Raw genomic sequence first — 23,017 nt, 5'->3', positions numbered from 1 at the left:
TTTGCCATCTGGGATAGCTGAGTCGGTAGAGCATGGGACTCTTAACCTCAGGGTTGTGGGTTTGAGCCCCATGTTGGGCAAAATACTTCCTGCACTGCAGGTGGGTTGGACCAGACCAGGGACATCTTAAGCATATCTGGCGCTGTGGTGCAAAGATCCCTCTGGCGCCCTCCCTGTTTCCCAGAGTTGCTGACCTTTTTTAGGGAGGACGGTACTGCCGGTGACGTGCCCAGCTTTGCGGGGCTGGAGGAGGCGGGCAGCGGCTGGAAGGCAACTCCTCCGGCAGGGAAGAGGCAGAGGCTGGACGTGGTGGCTCCCGGCTCAGCTGACTGCTTTGTGCTGCGGTGGCCATGGCTGACGGAGGCTCTGAGCGCGGCGCGGCACTGCATGGCGAAGGTGGCGAGATGATTCCAGGAGGTGCCACGTCCAGCCTCTGCCTCTTCCCTGGCGCCCTCCAGAACTTGGCGCCCTGGTTCCCTGCACCACTAGCCTCCCTGGATAAGATGCCCCTGGACCAGATGACCTTGTGGTCCCTTCCAACTCTACAGTTCTATGATGTGTCTCTTTAATTGCACATACAGAAACTCAGAGAGATTCATGCATATGCTCGTGATTTAGGCCTTGTCTTTTGATGATGTCCACTGTGGCTTACAACAGGTACGAGCTGTTCCTGCACGTGGGCAAGTGTCTGTGTGTACATTTGTTGATTTGCACACCTCGGTGACCCAGGCATGCAGAGTGCACCCTCGTAGGACGGTGTAGGTGAGCAGCCATAACGTTTGCGTATGCAGATTGTGCGGTGTGCGAACACCCCTGCTGGCCCAATGCAAAGTGTGTTGTGCTTCTTAACAACAGGGTAGCAAATACAAATTCTCTCTGTGTGTGGCAGAGCAGAGGGACCAAACATTTGCTGAATCTCTGAGCTGTTGTATGCGCTCAAAGGAACACAGAGCAAATGAATGGGAGGTGGTGATAGTGTGGAGGACCAAAGAGGCCTTTTCAGAGAGGGCATCTTTCCCAGATGGAAGCAGACACTGTACTGTATATAAGCTTCTTCCCTGGCCATACAAGGCTAGGAAGCTCTGGCCCGGGGGCCAAATGTGATCCTCGTAAGTCTCTCTTAGGCCACATCCTCTCTCCACAGGCTACACCCCTTGGCAGCCGTATTTTGCACCCTCCTCAAGTGTTTTTGCCTGGCTGGTGTGCATCTTTGAACTCCACTAATGCCTCTTGCTTGTCAGGATGTAGAATAGAAAGGAGTGTGCTTTGGTGTGATGTACTGTAGAAACAAGGTGACTGTACAAACATAAAATTTGCATTCATTGCTTTGCCTACTCTTGCCTCTGGCTCTGCTGCCGTGTGGCCCTCAAAAAGTTGCTCAGAAGGGATGAAGGTTTTGGGCTGAAAAAGATCCTCCACTCACCTCCTAGGATGAACAGTACTCTTTCTAACCCCCCCCCACTCCACTCCCACCCTCCCAAAAAAAACACCCTGGAAATTTGGTCACAGGCAGCATGGATATCATTGTGCAAGTCTCTGTTTTGGTTCCAGCATTGAGGAGACAACCTCAGAAAAATTACCAGCTTGCATAACCCGACTTCTATACCCATCTGTCTTCCTCATTTGTGGAGAAAACAACAACTAAATTGAGGTATTTCAAGTCGTGAGCTATAACCTCTGAAACAACTTGAAATGAAACTTTTTTAAAAACAAGAATTTCATCTATGAAAAGATAGAAAGAAGAAAAGTACTATTACATTTTCATACATTAATATACAGTGGTACCTTGGGTTACATACGCTTCAGGTTACAGATGTTTCAGGTTACACTAACTCAGAAATAGTACCTTGGGTTAAGAACTTTGCTTCAGGATGAGAACAGAAATCGTGCTCCGGCGGCACGGCAGCAGCGGGAGGCCCCATTAGTGGTGCTTCAGATTAAGAACAGTTTCAGGTTCAGAACGGACCTCCGAAACGAATTAAGTACTTAACCCAAGGTACCACGGTACAAATGTGCATATTCTTATTATCCTAATACACATATAATTGTCAGTAACCCAATAGATTCTTTGTAATTTCATTCCATATATTGCTGTATTTATCCAAAGTCTGCGTCTATAAGCTGTCTGTTCGTATGTTGCCAATGTTGTCACATTGTCAAGCCATTGATTAAGGGGGAATCATATCGCTATTCTTCCAGTTCATTAGTACCATGAAACTTGGCGAAGGTGATCTTATGGCCCGGGTGGCATGTGCCCTCCCCAGGGGTTGCCCAGAAGGCTGATAGAAGTTCTTCACTCTTGGCCTAAAGGGGTGTGGGGAGAAGAAGAATCAACTCTGTTCCAGTTTGCAAAGATATTGTGGTCTGGTGGTGATGCTTATTCCTACATAGGACCTCAAAAGTAGGGGGTTTTGTTTGTTTGTTTGCTCCCCACAAGTGTGTAGCAAAGCAAGAGAAATATTCTGAAGAATATTGTCTTTGTTTTCTACCTTTCCATTGTTCGTGGTTGGTCCTTACTACTTCTTAGCGTGGAAGGTGTTCTACGTTTACATCATTGAAATGCTAGTTGGCTCGAGGTCCATCCCTATTTAAAGCAAAGACCTGCACTGAGGATATTAAACTCTGGACTGTTTTCAAGATCCATCCTCCTCATTTGTCAGAATGTATGTAGAAATGATCAGGCCGCCGGGAGTTGCCTGATATGCCTTTGTGCTCTGCTAGTGCGATGTGTTCTGGAGTTTTTCCTAATAGCTTGGGCTGAAGAAGGTAAATTGGGAATCACTCTATGTACGCTGATTAATTGTGTGGGGAAAGGAGCCAGGCATTGTTGCTCATGGCTGGATAAGACCGCAGGCCCATTATAGTCCAGCATTCCATTCCCAAAGTTTAGAGAGATGCAGTGGTGGTGACGATTATTATGAATTTGGCGAGTCCGTCTAGATGAAACCCTGGATTTCTTTCCCCAACCCGCAACCCCGTATCTCTGAAGGTGGAATGCATACAAGCAAGCTTTGCCAATGCAAGTTCCTTTGTCAAGGCAATGGCTTTGTCTGGCCAGCTAAGTACTGCAATTTAAAAGTCCAGAAGGTTGCCATAGAAGCAAATGGGTGGGGCTTTCCCTACCCCCTCAATAACCAGAGCAGTGTGTGAGAGTTGGCCTGATGCTGAAGACTGGAGGAAGTGAGGCAGGTCTTCCTCTGTTCTGGATTTTGGAAACCTAATGGGGAAGCAGCCTCTGTTGGAGTATTAATGCTGCGAGCCCCTACCTCCCAGGTTGTGTTTATGCATGTTGTTGTTTAGTCATTTACTCATGTCCGACTCTTCATGACCCCATGGACCAGAGCATGCCAGGCACTCCTGACTTCTACTGCCTCCCGCAGTTTGGTCAAACTCATGTTGGTAGCTTCAAGAACACTGTCCAACCTCATCCTCTGTCGTCCCCTTCTCCTTGTGCCCTCCATCTTTCCCAACATCAGGGTCTTTTCCAGGGAGTCTTCTCTTCTCATGAGGTGACCAAAGTCTTGGAGCTTCAGGATCTGTCCTTCCAGAGAGCACTCTGGGCTACTTTCCTTAAGAATGGATTGGTTTGATCTTCTTGCAGTCCATGGGACTCTCAAGAGTCTCCTCCAGCACCATAATTTAAAAGCATCAATTCTTCGGCGATCAGCCTTCTTTATGGTCCAGCTCTCACTTCCATACTTCACTACTGGGAAAACCATAGCTTTAACTATATGGACCTTTGTTGGTAAGGTGATGTCTCTGCTTTTCAAGATGCTGTCTAGGTTTGTCATTGCTTTTCTCCCAAGAAGCAGGCGTCTTAATAAAACTATATATTCTAATTCCGGGCCCAGAAATTGGCTGTATTAGCAAACACTGGTAGATGGCACCCCTAGCATTATAAAACCACATTGAAGATAAACAAAACATTGCACAGGAATTCCCTTTAAAGCAGGATTGCTTTGTTTTATTGTGTATTTTTAAATTGCAAGAAAGGAGATTCCAACTCAACATCAGGAAGGACTTTCTGACATGGAGATCTGGCTGACTGTGGAATGGACTACCTCAGAAGGTGTTGGGAGTCTCCTACACTGGTGGTTTTTAAACAGTGGTCGGCTGCGATTCTTGCATTATAGGGGGTTGGTCTAGATAGCCCTTGGGGTACATTCTAATGCTACAATTCTCTGATTCACGATGGATGTTTTATAGTTCAGTGGTTGTGTAACTAGGTTAATACTGCTTAGAAACCTGTCTTGCAGTCTACAGATGAATAAACAGTGAATTTGTAACGACAACCACCATAATACCTAACTCAAGATGTGGCCAGTTTGTCTGTTGTGGAAGGGTGATGAAGAGAGTAAAAAATAAAATAAAATAAATAATATCAACAACAACAGTTCAAAGGAAACTTTGGATAGGGACCAGATAATGGCCTTATCTGAACTCGGCAAAAAGGAGAAGAAAAAAAGTACACCCAAATCGGCAATTGGCCAATTAGCTCAACTCAGGAGGGAAAAGAACTTTCATAAAGGTTTCCTGCAGAGGAAGTGAATAATTCAAGTCCAGTATAGGAAAGAGAGACGCCTAGAGCAGCATCTTAGCTTGCCATTTGAACTGCTGGCACGGAGAAGGCAGAAGGAAATCTCTCATTTGTAGCTGGAAAGGGGCGAGAGAGATAATGGGGGCAGACACGAAGAGGAAGAGCGTCTGTGCAGAAGAAAAATGATAATAATAGTCTGTGTCTGTTTATGAACTGGTGTGTAATTTGTCAGAGGAACCCAAAGTTAGGAATGTTTGTGTTTTTGCTTTTTTTTTTTTAACTGCCTGCTAACTGGAGTGGCCTTAAAAGCTAATGAGCTTCTGCGTTTGCCGGTCTTTGTGTTGTTGCCAGCTAGCAATTGTCACGAGTTTTTGTATGGCTGCAGTTGGAGCAACAACTGGCATGCTGTGGAGAAAGGGGAGAGGGGAAACACCCACCCACATACGCACACACCCACCCACCCACACCCACCCACCACTACAACCCAGGAACCATCCAGTGAAGCTCTGAAGATGTCGACCCACCAGCTGTGAAAAAGGCAAATTCCATGCTAGGGATCATTAGGAAGAGAATTGAAAATGAAACTGCTCATATCATAATGCCATTGTACAAATCTATGCTGTGACCCACGTTTGGAATACAGTAAGCCTACATGTAATGCGTTTAACTTGTGTGCATTCAGCTTACATGCAGGGCAATTTTAAAAAGAAATGTATTCCAGGGAAAATGTCTTTGGCATTGCAAACCGCCATTGAGCCCAATGGGTCTTGACTATACACAATTTTGGCTTTAGGCACGATCCTTGGAATATAATGTATGTAAGTCACGGGCTTACTGTACTGAGTATGGTTCTGGTTGTCTCACCTCAAACAGGAGCTGGAGAAGGTTCAGCAAATGGGTGATAAAAACAGTCAAGGGGATGGAGCGGCTCCCCATGGGGAAAAGTTGCAGTGTTTGGGGCTTTTTTGTTTAGGTAAAAAGGGAGTTAAAGATGACATGATAGAAGCTAATAAATATACATTCTTCCACCATGCTATGTATCTGTACACATGCGTGCGTGCACATGCATTACCGTGCTTGAAATAAACTAGTTCAGTTTCACGAAGCTCATTGAATTAGTTCAAGAATCTCTGAACTACACTTGAAAGTAGTTTCTGTAAGTGCCAGGTGAACTGAATATGAATTGAGTTCATTTTCAGGTAGAACTTTAAAAAAAAAAATCTATTTTATCTTCATTCTCTGACATGCCCCCCTTTAAACCCATAAAGCCTAAATATCATAAATATTTGGGGAGGGGGTATAAATTAAACCATTCAGATTCCAGTATATGTGTGTGTGTGTGTTTTGATGTTTACTTAAGTATATTTTGTAGTTTGGCAAAGCTTGTAACATTCTGAATGCTGTTTTTTGTTTTTTTGAGGATCATTTGGATAAACCTGAATTGAGCTGTGAACTGAACTTGTTCACAAATTTTCTATTAAAAAAAGGGGTGGGATGAATGTGACATAGAATTAGTTTCTTTTAGCGCGTATTCAACTAGAACTAGTTTCTTTTGAAAATGAACTTTCCAAGCTCTCTCCCTCTGTGCATAGGGTGGTTTTATGTTTACACAGAGTACATCCATTGAAATGAATGAACATGGTTAACTTAGGCATATAGTTTTCTACTCTGCATAAAATTTAGTTGAATACCGCCGTTCATGTACCTTGAGAGCTATACATGTTTGTTTATTAGAGGCTAAATCTAAAATTGTGTGCAATAATGCACATTAGACCACTTTGTACGCATTAAATAGTACATATCACTATGCTGTTAAAAACCACTTTAAAATATTTCAGACCCTTTGATAAAATTGATATGAGTAAATATAATTTTATTAACGTCATTCTTTCAGTTAGAGGACTTCCATCTGGTCACCTTTGATATTGAGGGCTGTCCTCTGTAAGGTGCATCATGATCTCCCTCTCTCTCCCCACCCCTATTCCTCGGGACCTTCTCATGATTTGACCCACTTTGAGCTGCCTTTTTATTTCTTGCAAACATAGACCTTGAACATGTCAATGCAAACTGTGTGAAATTTGCCCAGGAGTACCCTTCCCCTTACAAATTCATTCCTGTTTGACTGAAGGAACTCCATACATTCTGTCAGGTCGGTGCCCCCCCCCTTTAACAACCCCGTTGCTGAGTTCAGAATTTCTTCATCCCCATGAAAGGAAAGCTGGGAGATGGGTGGAAAACTTTTCACGGAAAACAGATGGTGAACAAGACACCGCAAGAAGAGGCCTGTATACTTTAAACAGCTCCAAGGGGATCTGTAAAATGCCTTGTGAAATATTGGGCTTCCTAGCGGCTTCTTTCCATCGTGTGTGTGTGAGTGGGTCTGCTGGATTCATAAGGTCCTCTCATGCTGTCAGATCGCACCTCATAAACAGGATCTCTCTCTCTCTCTCTCTCTCTCTCTCTCTCTCGGTTTCATGTTTATCTTTTTTTCTTTAAACCCCCTTGTCTTTTGCTTTGGGCTGTTTGGCTGGCCAAGGCTTGCTTAAAGGTTCAAAAGAAACACCAGACTGTTCCTCAAGCATAGTTGAGACATGGGGTACATCCGCATGATGCGTTTAAAGCAGCATGGTACCACTTTAAACAGTCATGGCTTTCCTCAAAGAATTCTGGGAGCTGTAGTTTGTTAAGGGGTGCCGGCAGGTTTTAGGGGACCCCAGTTCCCCTCACAGAGCTAGAGTTTCCAGAATGGTTAAGCAATCAATGAGCACAAATGAAATATGCAGATTTAGCTACGGGTGTCTGATGTCAAACCGAGCAGGTTATGGACTCCTCCTCCTCTTTGACATCTTAAGTAGAATTCTGGCAGAGACTTTTCAACACCGTTTCATTACTTTGGGGATACAGGAGGCATGGCTTGAGCGTTGCCTTTTGTCTGGATAAGCATCCATTTATGGGGATGCTTCTGAAGAGACTTGTGACTCGCAATTCAATTCAAGCAGGTTCCAAAGTTCAGGCATGGCTCTTCTGATGCAGCCAAAGTAGTGGTGGGGTTCAGGTGTGGGTCAAGCTGAGATGTAAGCCAAGAGGAAAAAGAGACTCTGGTTCTGTGAGCATTGGCAGGATGCAGAACCGAGGAATCAGCCTGGTCCAGAGTCAAACCATTGTTCTGTCCAGTTCCGTATTGCCCATGCTGACTGGTGATGTGTCTCCAGAATTTCGGACAGAGATCTTCCCAGTGTGACCTGGAGATGCTGGGGATTGAACATGGGACTTTTTACATGCATAGCAGATGCTCAGCCACTGAGCCATGGCCTTTTTTTGGATGACAGCAAACAGACGTTGGTGCTATCACATTGTTTTCTAGGGGTCAAAATCGATATGATGCTAAACATGCCATTAGGAATGCACATACCCTTCAATATTTCTCCTATGAAAATAGGGACATCCAACATCATCATCATCAAAACAAAACAAATTCCTTCCAGTAGCACCTTAAAGACCAACTAAGTCAGTTCTTGGTATGAGCTTTCGTGTGCATGCACACTTCTTCAGGTATCTGAAGAAGTGTGCATGCACACGAAAGCTCATACCAAGAACTGACTTAGTTGGTCTTTAAGGTGCTACTGGAAGGAATTTGTTTTGTTTTGACTATGGCAGACCAACACGGCTACCTATCTGTAACTGGAATCATCATCATCATCATCCATCATCATCATCCCCCGCCTATTGGACTGGTTTGCCACAGCCACTCTAGGTGGCTTACAACATATATAAAAGCATAATAAAACATTAAACATACTTTCCAAAGCAGGGCTGCCTTCAGATGTCTTCTAAAGGCTGTATAGTTACTTAACTCATTGGCTTGGGGGTTGCAATAACTCCATAGCCTCCAACACTTCTCTGATGAAAATAGGGCCATCCTAAGGAAAAGCGGGACATTGCGGGATCAAATGAGAAACTGGGATGGCTTCTGTAAATCCGGGACTTCCCTAGAAAATAGGGACACTTGGAGGGTCTGGTTTTGGATACCAAGTTGGCTGGATCAGGGCAAAGGGCCAGTACTTTATATTGGTAATGTTTATCCAAAGTCTCTGGGCTCCATTAGGTGACCTATTTATTTAGCATTCATTTGATTTGCTTACGTGAAGCTCATGCGGAGGCTAGACTATGTCCAACTTTAATTGAACATCCATCCTTATTTGCTTGCAGAAAGCTTATGCAGACAGTAGGCTACAGCTGGCCTATATTGAGCATTGTTCTCATTTGTTTGTGGGCAGCATTCTTCCTAAATTCGTCCTGATTTGCTTGTGCGGTGCTTATGCATCTTTCCATTAATTGTTCATTTGCCCCATGCTTTCCCTGTTAACTCTCCCAACTGCAAAAAGTCAGTTTTTTAAAAAGTGGGTTTGTTGTGCCAGGACGACAGAGTTCTTTAATCCGCTTAATTCAGCAAACCTAAATTCCTGGTTTGCGCTTGAATCTCTCCCACAAAATGCTGACAGCCTGGAGGTGACCTCAAATATAGGTCTTTTCCTGGAGATGCCAAGAGGTGAAACTGGCTCCTTTATTATGTATGGAAAGAACGAGCGCTACCACTTCACTGAGGTCCCTCCCTTATTCTTCCTGAGAACTGAAATTTTAATGCCTTTAATTTCCCATGGCAGAAACAAGAATAGCAGGAAATGTTGTCAGAGTGTAACTTGTTCTGTATTACCGGGGTCATAATTGATGGCACCGTGATAAAACCCAACAAAAGAAGTGTTTATGAATATTATCGTCAGTAATATAAAGAGTGGTGCAAAAGAGCTGCTTCCCCTGTGCACGCCCCAAATGTATTAACACAACTGCAAATACTTCAGCTGTTGTGGGAAGAGTCATGGCTCAGTAGTAAAGTATCTGCTTTGCATGCAGAAGGTTGCAGGTTCAAAACCTGGCACATCTAGTTGGGGCTGGGAAAGCCCCACTGTCTGAAATCCTGGAAAGCTGCTGCCAGTCAGTGTAGACAGTACTGAGCTGGACCAGTGGTCTGACTCAGTGCTAAAAGAACTGCCCAAGTCCTTTGTGAGTATGAAGGAAGCTTTGGAAAAGAGTCTAAGGCCTCATCTGCACTATACATTTAAAGCATTGTCACTTTAAGCAATCACACCTTCCCCCAAATAATACAGGGAACTGTAGTTTGTGAAGGGTGCTGAGAGTTGTTAGGAGACTCCTATTGCCCTCACAGAGCTACAATTCCCAGAGTTCCCTGGAAAGAGGGATTGTTGGTTAAAGCACTGTATTTTATTTGAGCTTTCACATTGTAGGGGAACCAGCCTCATATCACCAGCATGTTTGAGTCTAATTAATGCGTGAAGGGGTTAATGCCATAGAGTAAGCTATCCTGCCAGGTTTTTCCTATGCCACTTCCCCTCACCTTGGGAGGAAACAGGCAACAAAGCCTACATGTGTGAGGATGTCTACATGTATGAGGATGTCTGAGCTGCTCCCTCCAGCTGCATGGCTTTAAGCAGCCTCTTTTGTTTCAGACAAGAATAAAATATGAAACTAATGTTTTCCTATACCTATAGCTTAGGAACTTTTACCATTTTATAATCAAGCAACATTTTACTGCCTGAGCAACTATTTCTGACTGCTATATGGAAAAGCACATGAACCTGACCTCTGAAGAATTTTGTGAGGGTACCATTTTATGACTTTCTAAACGTGTGGTCTATTTTTGTGCTAGGGAAATGGGATACATCAAGATTCACTGGAAAGGGCACATGTAAAAGTTTTTACAGCCTATATTCCCATGCTTTCTTTGCTGCATATTTTGCCACATCAAATCTCAGCTAGGGTTCTCTCACCAAAGAACAATTGCCCCAAGTTTGGTTCTTTGCATCTGGGATTTCCAACACACATGACACAAAAGCAGCTTCTGGAAATCTAGTGAAAGCTTAATATTCATTTCTGTGTCACTTGCTTCAAGGAAAAAAAAAACTGCTTGCAACCCTGTGGATCCAGAAAATTGCATGGTTTGGGGTGACAGCATCTTAAAAAGCAAAGGTTCCTGTATCACGTTGCCAACAAAGGTCCATATAGTTAAAGCTATGGTTTTCCCAGTAGTGATGTATGGAAGTGAGAGCTGGACCACAGAGAAGGCTGATCGCCGAAGAATTGATGCTTTTGAATTATGGTGCTGGAGGAGACTCGAGAGTTCTTAAGGAAATCAGCCCTGAGTGCTCACTGGAAGGACAGATCCTAAAGCTGAGCCTTCAATACTTTGGCCACCTCATGAGAAGAGAAGACTCTCTGGAAAAGACCCTGATGTTGGGAAAGATTGAGGGCACAAGGAGAAGGGGACGACAGAGGACGAGATGGTTGGACAGTGTTCTCGAAGCTACCAGCATGAGTTTGACCAAACTGTGGGAGGCAGTGGAAGACAGGAGTGCCTGGCGTGCTCTGGTCCATGGGGTCATGAAGAGTCGGACACGACTAAACGACTAAACAACAACAACAGCCAACATATAGCTCTACCCTGCTGTTTTTATGGGGAAACAGAAGCATGTATGGAGGAGAATGACATTGTCCATGACATCCGTTGTTTTGCCACATTATGCCCACTGGTGTGAAAGAAATTTAGCACGACATGCTAGTATATCTGTCCAAAAGTATTGTTCAACAATGCAGCAGGCACTGCAATAATGCAACAGGCACTGAAAGGAACATTAGAAAACAGGACCGAAGTGGCAGCATTTTAACCAGGAAATCTAACACAACATTTCTCACATCCAGATGCAGCCAGTGTCTGGTCTTCACTGAGCTTTCTGATTTATTTCTGGGGAGGTTATACAACAAAGAGCATTCATCCTAACAGAGGTTAGGCAATGTCTAGTCTTTATTGAGCATTTGTTCGGTTTTCTTTGCAGAGAGGTTCAACGAAGAGTGGAGTTTCTTGTGTGGTGTTCACACATATTCCCACTAATCTGCATGCCTCTCATACCTTTCAGTGTGCTTTACCATCCCTTTCTGAACCATAACATATTTGCTAGTTTTTAAAAGTGGATTTCTTGCACTAGACTAGAGCAATGGAGCGCTTGACTTAATGGAAGAATCCTCAAGTTTCCCAGCGTATGCTTGAACCACTCCTAGAGCCAGTGTGGTGTAGTGGTTAAGAGCGGTAGTCTCCTAATCTGGGGAACCGGGTTCGCGTCTCCGCTCCTCCACATGCAGCTGCTGGGTGACCTTGGGCCAGTCGCACTTCTTTGAAGTCTCTCAGCCCCACTCACCTCACAGAGTGTTTGTTGTGGGGGAGGAAGGGAAAGGAGAATGTTAGCCGCTTTGAGACTCCTTAAAGGGAGTGAAAGGCAGGATATCAAATCCAAACTCTTCTTCTTCTTCTTCTTCTTCTAGAAAATACCCACGGTCTTGAGGCGCCCAATGTGTCCCTGGGAATATATTTACTCTCCTCCCTTTGTGGCTGCTGTTTTGTTTTGTTTCCCTAGATCCAAGAGATTCTGCAGGTGAATGCAGAATGCATTTTGAGCCCAGGCCCTTATCTGACACCAAGGTGCTCTCTTCTCACTTTACTCCTTCTCTCTGCAGAAATTTATCTTCTCTCCGGACTGGCGGTGGGGGTGGGGGTCTTTCCCAAGCTCCTCTTTGGCGACTGAGTTGGCTCACAAAAATGCTTTGATCTCCTCTGTGCTGTTGATTTTTCCCTTAAATGCTCTAAAAAAAAAAAAAAAAAATCTCTGTCACTATTTTGCCAGCAACCTAAAAGGCTCTGAGAGCTATTTCTTGGATTTAGGCAAATCTGCATAGATGGAGGTGTAGGGTTTGATGAATCTGTCCATTTTGGTTTGGTTGACCCCATTTCCACATCTGTTTGTGAATTGCTTTGTTTTTAAAAACACGTGAAAATTCATGCACATTTTTGCATTTCAGACAGAATTTTGCCTAGTATATGCATTGCATCCCCCCTCAATAAAGGTAAAGATAAAGGTAAAGGGACCCCTGACCATTAGGTCCAGTCGTGACTGACTCTGGGGTTGTGGTGCTCATCTCGCTTTATTGGCCGAGGGAGCCGGTGTACAGCTTCCGGGTCATGTGGCCAGCATGACTAAACCACTTCTGGTGAACCAGAGCTGTTTACCTTCCCACTGGAGCGGTCCCTATTTATCTACTTACACTTTGACGTGCTTTCAAACTGCTAGGTTGGCAGGAGCAGGGACCGAGCAATGGGAGCTCACCCCATCACGAGGATTCGAACCGCCGACCTTCTGATCAGCAAGTCCTAGGCTCTGTAATTTTCCCTAGTTCTCACAATGGGCATCTGGTTGGCCACTGTGAGAGCAGGACACTCTTCATTGTACAGCAACCATGTTCAACTCGCTGCAAGGAAATCCCCTATCCAGCTGGTCTGTCTTGTGTTATGTCTGGCCTCTCCCCATTAGTTTTATGGCTCCTATAAATTAACACCCACTTGAGATCGCAGGACCACACCTGCTAGTGTCACTGGGCCTCACAGGGATGTTTTCCTTCTTGCAAGAGCTGAAAGGGGTCGACTGTAAATGAAAAGGTACAGCTGAGCCTTTGCAGACAGACCTCTTCAGATATGACTCATGCAAAGGAGCAACCCAAGAAGAGACCAGCTGCTGGGTCAAACCAATGGCCCATCTTTCCCAGAATCCTGTTCTCACAGTGGCCAACCAGACTGCCCTGAGTGCAGCAGCAAATCCCCACCTGCAATTTCTGGCAACTAGTGTTCAACTGCCTCCGACAGAGGAGGTAGAACCTAGTGACTGTGGCTAGTAGTCTTTGATAGGCTTATCTTTCATGAAGTTGTCCAGTCCTCTTTTAAAGCAGTCCAAGTTGGTGGCCATTACTGGTCCTTGGCAGGAGTTTAACTATGATCTTCCAGCACTCAGCTTCCGTGGATGTTCCTAAATTCCAGCATTACGAGAGAGGGAGTAAAACTTCCCTCTGTCCACTTTTTCTGGACCATGCACAATTGCATTGGAATCTGCTTCAACCCAAAAATCATTGTATAGGCTTCAACTCAAGGCTCATTTATTCCAGAGGGATTTTATTAATCCTGTATAAATGCTCAGGAGTGAGCAAATAGTGGATTATGGCCAGATTACTTCTCCTATCCACTTGAATTTCTTACAAAAGTTCCTGAAATTTGCAGGAAAACAATTCTGCTAATCCTCCTCCTGCTAATTCCCATTGTTCAGATTTCCAGCCTCTGTGGGTGTTCTGAGCATGTTGTTTTACCCAGCTGAGGAACAACTCTTTATCTCTTTTGCAAAGAGGTGTTTTTCTTTCCCACTTTGAAATAAACGTTTGGGGTTAGTTGGCCAAAAACACCACTTTGAGCGTTACAAAAAGAGATTCTTTTGGAATTTTAGAGGTAAGAATACAGGAGAGGCAAATGATGGATTGCCCATTTAATCTCGAGGGCTGCAGATGTATCTGGGTAGATTGTGGTACAACCCTGTTTACGCCTGTTCAGAAATGAGCAGAAGAATGTTTGAGGGAGTTGCAGGCATCAGTTGCTGCTGCCAAAGTTGACCCTTAATGAAGCTGAATTAGTCATGTCTATCAGCTTCATTGAGTCTACTCTGAGTAGGACTAGCATTGGATGCAACCAATGATTACTGGCCATGATCTCTTCTGGCAAGGTGGCTGGAAGCCATGTGAAGGGAATTCCACACACGTGCTGATATATGTCCCCAGGAACAGATGAATATGTGAATTCCATCCCCCCAGCATCTTATACCCCCCAAACTTAATTCAGCCCCCCCCCCAATATTTTAGGAATGAAAATGAATGAAAATTCACCAGTCTTTTAGGGGGCATTTCTTTTAATACAAACCTTTTTTGGTATGCTGTTTGGACTAATACAGTCACACCTCATGTTATGTTTTTTCAGGTTGCATCATGAGGCAACCTGGAAGTACCAAAAAGGGTTACTTTTGTGTTTCACTGCTTGTGCATGTGCAGTAGCGCTAAATCGCGCTTCACGCATGCGCACAAGCCCCAAATTGCATTGCACACCTGCGCAGATACGGTGCTTCAGGTTGCGGGCTTTTCACGTTATGAACGGGCCTCCAGAACAGATCCTATTCACAACCAGAGGTACCACTGTATGCACATTCTAACAGACAGCTTGCTCTAACATAATGCATCTTCTGTATGTTGTATTCACTAATGTATGTGTTTTTAAAATGTTGTGAGTCAGATGGAAAATGGGGCCCCTTGTTTTCTGTTGCTCCAGAGGGGAATAATACTGGTGGTAGTAGTAGTAGTAGTAGTAGTAGTAGTAGTAGTAGTAATAATAATAATAATAATAATTTATTCATACCCCACCCATCTGGCTGGGTTTCCCCAGCCACTCTGGGCGGCTCCCAACAAAAGATTAAAATACATTAAAACATCAGTCATTACAAACTTCCCTAAACAGGGCCAAACCAATAGACTCAAGAACCAAACAAATAGATTCAAACTACAAGAAAGCTGAATCTGACTAAACATTAGGAAGAACTTTCTGACGGTGGAATGGGCTGCTCCAAAAGGTGGTGGAGGTTTCTTGGGAGAGGTTGGTTGGCCATCTGTCAGTTATTTTCAGTTCTGATTCTTTCATTGTTGGAAGTTGGACCACGCTTGGGGTCCCTCCTAACCCCCTAGACTTCTATGAATCACCACCTCCATTAACTATAGTAGGTCTACTTTGAGTCGGGCTAGTATTGGATACAGCTCTGTGTTTGTGGATGGAGTTCATCCATGCGGTGGGGAGATCTGCTGCCCTGCCGTTTTGTATGGAATTCAGAAACATCGCACTGTTTCTGTTTCCCTTGACTTCCAAGCTGAGCAGAGCATTTCTCTGTCATAGTGGGATCTAGTCCAAAGACTTCTGCTCTGGACATCATCCACTGGAACAGACCCCTTGTCAGAGCGCCAGACAAGATCTGTGGCATTTTAATCGCCATCACGCTGTATGAGCTACACAGTCTTCGGAGCTAATCACTTCACTGTTTTTGGACTGTGGTTCTTAAATTGTCTTAACCTGGCATCAGACACCAATGGCACTCTCTCGTATTACATGATCTATGCCCCTGCATTGTTGGAGATAGTGTGGAGTAACAGGCACATTTTTGCCTGGGGTGGGAATGTGGGAAAGTGCAAAAATTTGGAGCTCTTTTCAGAGATAGCATGCAGTACCCATCAGAAGCTAATTGCAGAGCCAGGTCTATTGTCCACAGAAAGTGACTCTAATCCTGTAGTATCACGTACGATTTTTGCATTCCAGCTATTAGCCTCTGCAAGATTAGCATCCTGTTAGAAATCTTGAGAGCTAATGCCCTAAGAGATGTGGCTTAGCAACGTATGGGATATAGCTCTCTCAGAACATCTAATTTAACACTGCCATGTAATTCAAGGGGAGACTGAACTTGATTTATTTGATAAAGCATTATATACCTTTAATGAGGGAGGCAGGTTTAGAGTGGCTGGGGAAACACAGCCAGATGGGCGGGTTGTTGTTGTTGTTGCTGTTGTTGTTGTTGTTGTTGTTGTTGTTATTAAATAAGGCAGCCTTGAGAGATTAAGTCATATTCATGGTAGGCATATTTGAAAATATAGCATTGTACTTTGGGCTTTTTAAATGCAAAGCTAATTGAATATTTTATGTAATTCTGTTGTACCCCATTGTACCAAAGTGGTTTGCCAGAAGCGGCTTAGTCATGCTGGCCACATGACCCGGAAGCTGTACGCCGGCTCCCTCGGCCAATAAAGTGAGATGAGCGCTGCAACCCCAGAGTCAGTCACGACTGGACCTAATGGTCAGGGGTCCCTTTATCTTTACCTTTATGTAATTCTGTTGTACCCCATTGTACCAAAGTTGCTTGTGATTTTTGGCTTTTGCTACTGCTGAAGAGATCCTCCTCCTCCTCCTCCTCCTCCTCCTCCTCCTCCTTCCAACAATGAAAAAGGTCCTTCTAGTGCAGGGGTAGGCAACCTAAGGCCCGTGGGCCAGAAGCGGCCCAATTGCCTTCTCAATCCAGCCCACAGACGGTTCAAGAATCATCATGTTTTTACATGAGTAGAATGTGTGCTTTTATTTAAAATGCATCTCTGGGTTATTTGTGGGGCATAGAAATTTGTTCATTTCCCCCCTCCAAAATATAGTCCAGCCCACCACATGGTCTGAGGGACAGTGGACCGGCCCATGGCTGAAAATGGTTGCTGACCCCTGTTCTAGTGGTATGACACAATATGGTAGGGTTGCCATATTTCGAAAAGTACAAATATGGACACCAAAGTTGTTGAGCTTTTTCTGTTCTGCTGCATAGTATAGTGGGCTGGCTGCAGGAGGGTAGTGGCAAATTCGGAAGTGCGAGGTCCCTTCAGGATAGTCACAGCTACACTCCCTTCTAAGATTATGCAATTTCCTTATAATTATACAATAATAATAACTAGGGACACATTACAATGATCAAGGCGGATATCATGCATTGCCTTTCAGCTAGATCTGTGGACATACATAGCAAATGATTTGGAGTGCTCCGAGGCCTCCTTTTGTGGTGACCTAAGCTGTGTTGCCCCTAGAAATTCCATTGCACATGGCGGAACTTCCACGCCATTTTTTTTGAAACGCTTAGCTGTGAGGTGTACAAAAGAGCAACTCCTTGGCGCTCTTCCCATACTTTCTCCAGAACAACCCGAGAGCAGGTATCCTTGAACTCTGATGATGGCTTCCTGCTTGCCCAAATGGAGGTTAGAGAGGTGTGTGAGAACGTCTGTAAAAACTAGGTGAAATTTGCATTTCTTGATCTGCCCCACTTTTGCCTTTCTGCCCACTGCCAGCAAGCGTTCTCTGGAAGCTCGTCCAGAAAGGATTTTTTGCTCTTGTGCTGAGAATGGCCTCCAATTCATATTCTAGAGTGTCAGTCAATGGACTCATCGCATCATAGAGTTGAACGGGACCACAAGAGTCAGCCTCCAGCAATGCAGAAATATTTCACCCTCTGTGGGGCTCAAACCCACAACCCTGAGATTAAGAGTCTCCTACTCTACTGACTGAGTTATCCAGTGCATCCATATCTCATATGGTCATCTGTCTTTTTCTTTTTAAGCTGTCTGCAGTTACGGCATGTGTTTCAATGGAGGCAAGTGTGCGGAAGGCTCCACTCAGGTCTGCCACTGCCCTGCAGGCTTCCAGGGCCCCAGCTGTCAATATGGTGAGTAGCTGCTTCAAAGTGACCCTTGCGCCCATGTCAGTCTTAAGGTGGAGCCGCCTCTCCACCTGAGTCGGAGACCTGGCTTGGCACACACAGCAGGCTGTTGGGAGTCGACTTCTAAGTGGATGATAACTGTTATGTATTGAGGTTATGTACTGGCCACCAGGGGTATTGTGTATATAGTTTTCACTCAGGTCCACATAAGTTAATTTAGGCGGGAAACCCTGGGGTGGTGTTGTTACAATGTTGACAGCCATGCGGAAAGCAGGCCGGCTGAGCTGTTCAGTTCACTTCAGTTCAGTCCAGTTCCAACTTGGAACTACTTGGAGAAATCTCTGTGTTGACTGCTATGTCCACCCACAATTTAACACTGGCGCCGAAGGTGGGATTCGAACCCACGTGTGCTTGTGCAAAGCACAATGGATTAGCGCTTTGGACCTTGAGACTGTCTGCCCAATTTTCCAGTGCCTGAAATAATTTAATATATAGTTGTGCTCATATATGCTTGTACAAATGGCAGTTGCTAGTGGCCAGTATAAACATATTCCTTACATACCGTATTTTTCACTCTATAGGACGCACCCGACCACAGGACACACCTTGTTTTAGAGGGGGAGAACAAGAAAAAAATATTCTCCCCCTCTCTGTGCAGCGCCCCTTCAGCGAAGCGGCAGGAGAAACGGAGCCCCTTCCATTTCTCCTCCCGCTTCACTGAAGGGGTGCTGTGCAGCTCTCCCTCTCCCACATTGCTTTCGCCTTTAGTGAAGGCAACCCAAAGCCTCCGGAGCGTGGCGAGAGTTCCCTCTGCACTCCAGAGGCTTCGGGTTGCTTTTGCTGAAGCCAGAAGAGCAGGACTCTCCTGGCTTCAGCGAAAGGAGAGGCGAAAGGAAAGGCTTCAGTGAAAGGAGCAGCCTTCCCGCTGCTCCCTGAGCTTGTGGGGCTGGCGGGGGAAGCCCAGGTCCCCCCCCCAGCCCCAGGGACCACACATTCACCCCATAAGACGCACAGACATTTCCCCTTAGATTTTAAGAGGAAAAAAGTGCATCTTATGGAGCAAAAAATACGGTATTTGTCTATCTCTAACCTGGCTTGTGCAACATGCCAAGCCGAACTATGTGATTTTCTTGGTACTGACCTGCTGATTTGGAATAATTCTTACTGCTGCTCTTGCTGCACCGCCCTGTCTTTTTTACATCCCAAGTTTTCTAGCGAGGTCTCCCTCTTACGTTTGCACGTGTGCGTGATGTCTGAGTGCTGCCGGCTGCAATCTTGTATTTGGAAGCCAGACGCAGTCTCCTCTGCCTTTTTGCCAGTTTTTATTGATTCATAACAGCTGGAGAGAGGGGGCAGTTAGGTCATCATAGCAAGAGAGGTTCTCTCTGGGAAAGACCCCGCTAAGTGCTCCTTACAGCCTGTAATTCGGAGAGATCTTCCAGTTGGCACGATACATGTGTCTCCCCCTACCTCCAGCAACAAACTTCAGGGATCACACACACACCCATGATGGACACACACAAACCCATAGCTAGATCACACAATTTTCTTTTTAAGTAACCTGACCTTAGGCATGCTTGCTTGGCAATTCGGGGTCCATGCATTCAATGGGGCACATTTCTGAGCAGGTATGTTTTATGGCTCAGACAGCATGTTACAAAGGAGGCGTGTGAATGCCTCTCTCTCTTTAAATACCCCCCCCCCCGCCCCAGCCAAACAGCTGCACAGTGAGTTGAGGGATGGGGGGAGAGACTGAGGTGAATCAGGATTTAGGGAAATGGTCTGGAAGGGGAGGAGAGAGCTTAATTCCACTACATACCACATATCTGCTAACATTTCTCCGATGAAAATAGGGATGTCCTAAACAACCACAACCACAACAACAACAATGACGATATGTTGGTGGCTTCCAATGTATATAAAAACATAATACAGTGGTACCTTGGTTTTCAAACAACTTAGAACCCAAACACTGCAAACCTGGGTTCACGAACTTTTTTCGGAAGCCAAACATACTCCGTTTTGAGTGTTATGCTTCAAATTTGAGTGCCACAGTTCCATTTTGAGCGTTATGCTGAGATCTGTCAGTTTTTGCTATTTATTTTTTTATTTTTATTTTTCTGCTCTTTTTTGTTGCTTTTGTGACTGTGTGGAACCCAGTTCAGCTACTGATTGCTTGCTTGTGTGACTTGTTTATTGCTTTCATTGTATGGATCAATGGTTTTGTTAGATAGTAAAATTCATGTTAAACTGCTGTTTTAGCTGTTGTTTTTAAAAGTCTGGGACAGATTAATCCATTTTGCACTACTTTCTATGGGAAAGCATGCCTTGGTTTTGGAACGCTTTGGTTTTGGAACGGACTTCCGGAGTGGATTACGTTTGAGAACCAAGGTACCACTGTAAAACATCCTACTGGGAGAATGCAAGGGATTGAACCTTGGAACCTTCTGCGTGTGGAGGAACTGCTCTGCCACTGAGCTATCTCGCTTCCTCTGATGTTAAGTCTTCAGGGAGTATGCAGAATGGCGATGGGCCTCAGGAACCTCCGTTGCTGAGTGCACACATCCATTTCATGCTTTGGGGAGTCCTGATTACAGGAGAATCGTGAACTCATCTGGTTAGGTGGGTTTTAGCTGCTGATTCAGCATGCTTTCTCCCTCCTTCCCCTTTCTTTCATGGTACATCTGTTTTCGTGAACTGTAATTATCATTACAGGTGACAATATAGAAGCACTATCAAGGCATTTGAAGTCTCTTTCAGATAATCTGTTGAAAGCAGATGCAATTCTCTACACACACACACACAGTGTGCGCAAGAGAGAGCACAAATATCATGCTGTTGCAAGAGACCTTTGGTTATCTATGGGTGTGGTGTGTTCAGCAGGGCTCATGATCCTCTCCTGCAAAATATATTCCCCCTTTCTCTCTGCATAACTTCCACTGCATGCTCCGTTCCAAACTGAAAGAATATCCCAATTTTTCTATCTTTTCCACTGCACGTTTTTGGAAGTAAATGCCAACTGCATAATCCTCTGCATTGCAACTCAAAAGTAAGTTCCATTTGCTTCAGTGGGACTTGTTTTCTGGTCAGCGTGGATGGCAGCCTGCCCTAGTTGGGCCCCCTTGAGCTGTCAGTGGACTCCCAACTCTCTTTGAGTCCCAGGCCTAGAAGGGTTGGTGGTCAGGACTGATGGGAGTTGTAGCCCGAAGCATCTGGGGGCACCGGGTTGGGGAAAGTTGGTGTACTGGGTTGCCCACCAGGAGAGCTCTTTATAATGCACATTTCCTCAGAGATAAATGCCATGCTGTTCTGTGAGATTTATTACTGACTAGTTACTACAACCGTGTATCCCACAAAAGGCAGCGATTGCCTCTGATTTGGATGGCTTCTAGTGAAGAATGCATGGAGGCTATCAATGACTCCCCTCTCTCCCAAAATAGATTGTACTTTCTGCAATAAGGAAAGTGAGGGGAAAACCCATTAGAAAGTGTAGGATAATACATGCTTCACTCAACGTTGTACGATCTCCACATACAAAAACTTGGAATGAATGCAAATAGCTCTATAGCTCTCCTTCAGACTTCATTCCAGTGAATGAGAACAAATGCAGGTTGTCATGAGTGCACATCCCAGATCAAGGCTTATGTCCAGTGCTACTCAAGAGTAGACTCAATGAAGTTAATGGACCTAAGCTTGGGACTCATTAATTCCAGGGGGCCGGCTCTGAGTAGAATCTAGTTGGCAGTGACTCCAAATGGCTCCTTGGCTGCTGAGCTGATGCAGAAAGTCTGAGGAACATAAGAAGACCCAGCTGGATCTAGTCCAGCTTCTCACAGGTGCCCCTTATGAGAAACCTCAAGCAAGACACAAGCACAAGAACACTCTCCTCTTTTGCCATTTCCAGCAACTAGTATTCAGAAGCACTCTGACAACGGAGGCAGGGCATAGCCATCACTGTTAGTTTCCATAAAAAGCCCTCTCCATGGATTTGTCTAATCCTTTTTCAAAACCACCCAAGTTGGTGGTCATCACTGCCTCCTGTGGAAGTGAGTTCTGAAGTTTAACTATGCATTAGGAGGAGTTTGGATTTGATATCCCACTTTATCACTACCCTAAGGAGTCTCAAAGCGGCTAACATTCTCCTTTCCCTTCCTCCCCCACAACAAACACTCTGTGAGGTGAGTGGGGCTGAAAGACTTCAGAAGTGTGACTGGCCCAAGGTCACCCAGCAGCTGCATGTGGAGGAGCGGGGAATCGAACCCGGTTCACCAGATTACGAGTCCATTGCTCTTAACCACTACACCACACTGGCTCTACATGAAGAAGGACTTTCTTTTATCTGTCCTGACTCTTTCAGCACTCAGCTTTGTTGGATGTCCAGTTTCTAGTGTTATGAGGGAGTGGGTGGGGGAATTTTGTCCATCCACTATTTCCATACCATGCATAATACTATAAACTTAGGGACTCTCAGGGACCCCTTCCTGGGAGTAGCTTTCAAAGAAACTTGTTCACCTTTTCTCTAAACTCAAATGTTCCGAATGCTGCAACCTTTCCTCATAGCAGAGTTCCCCTACCGCCTTGATCTTCCCCTAAGGAAGGACCCTTGGATTTCTAGAGCCAATGTGGTGTAGTGGTTAACCTGTCGGACTAGGACCTGGGAGACCAGGGTTCAAATCCCCACTCAGCCATGAAGCTCACTGAGCCAATGCCGCTCAGCCAGACCTACCTCACAGGGTTGTTGTGGGGACTAAATGAGGACAACCATGTGAGCACCTTGGAGAAAAAAACGGGATACAAATGCAATAAATAAAATAAAAACAAATTTCTTACCATAGAGAGGTACATGCAGGATTTATTTTCCTGGGTGCACACTTTGCCCTTAGGGCTGATGCCAAGATAATCATTGCCTCCCCTCCTAAATTCTGGTATCAGATGGCGTGCAAAACAGCAGTTTCAGGCCGAGCCAAATAGCAATATGCTTTTCTGGCCCTGGCTCTTGTACGTCCCATTAATGACCTGCCTAAAACTCACAGACAGAAATAATGGATTTCCCTTGCTATTAAAACGGGAGTTACATCGGTCCAGGTGTAGATGGTTTGTTCCAGACGATTTTACAGAAGGCTATTTCTCACCCTCCTATTAAAATCCATGTTCTAGCTCCTTTCAAATACTGGTTTTTTTCTTTCTGTTTCTTCATTATGTAGCTCAGGAGTGGGGGAAGTGATGGGGAGTGTAATCATAGAGTTGTAAGGGACCCCAAAGG

The 23,017-nt window shown here is 44.9% G+C and overlaps 1 protein-coding gene across 4 annotated transcripts in view; it reads left to right on the top strand.

Moving 5' to 3' along the window:
• MEGF6 (multiple EGF like domains 6) overlaps positions 1 to 23,017 on the top strand; it is a 207,825-nt gene that overhangs the window by 22,885 nt on the left and 161,923 nt on the right. For 3 of the 4 annotated variants that reach the window (XM_081870733.1, XM_081870735.1, XM_081870732.1), the window contains exon 4: positions 17,656 to 17,760. The exons of the other annotated variant lie outside the window; for it this stretch is intronic. In XM_081870733.1, coding sequence (XP_081726859.1) covers positions 17,656 to 17,760 — 105 coding nt within the window. The remainder of the gene's footprint in view (positions 1 to 17,655; positions 17,761 to 23,017) is intronic. 4 annotated transcript variants of the gene reach the window in all.

This window comes from Podarcis erhardii, assembly GCF_964252035.2.
Source record: "Podarcis erhardii genome assembly, chromosome: 7".
Lineage (NCBI taxonomy): Eukaryota > Metazoa > Chordata > Lepidosauria > Squamata > Lacertidae > Podarcis > Podarcis erhardii.
The sequence above is the reverse complement of the archived record's forward strand: the minus strand, read 5'-3'. Positions and strand labels throughout refer to the sequence as shown.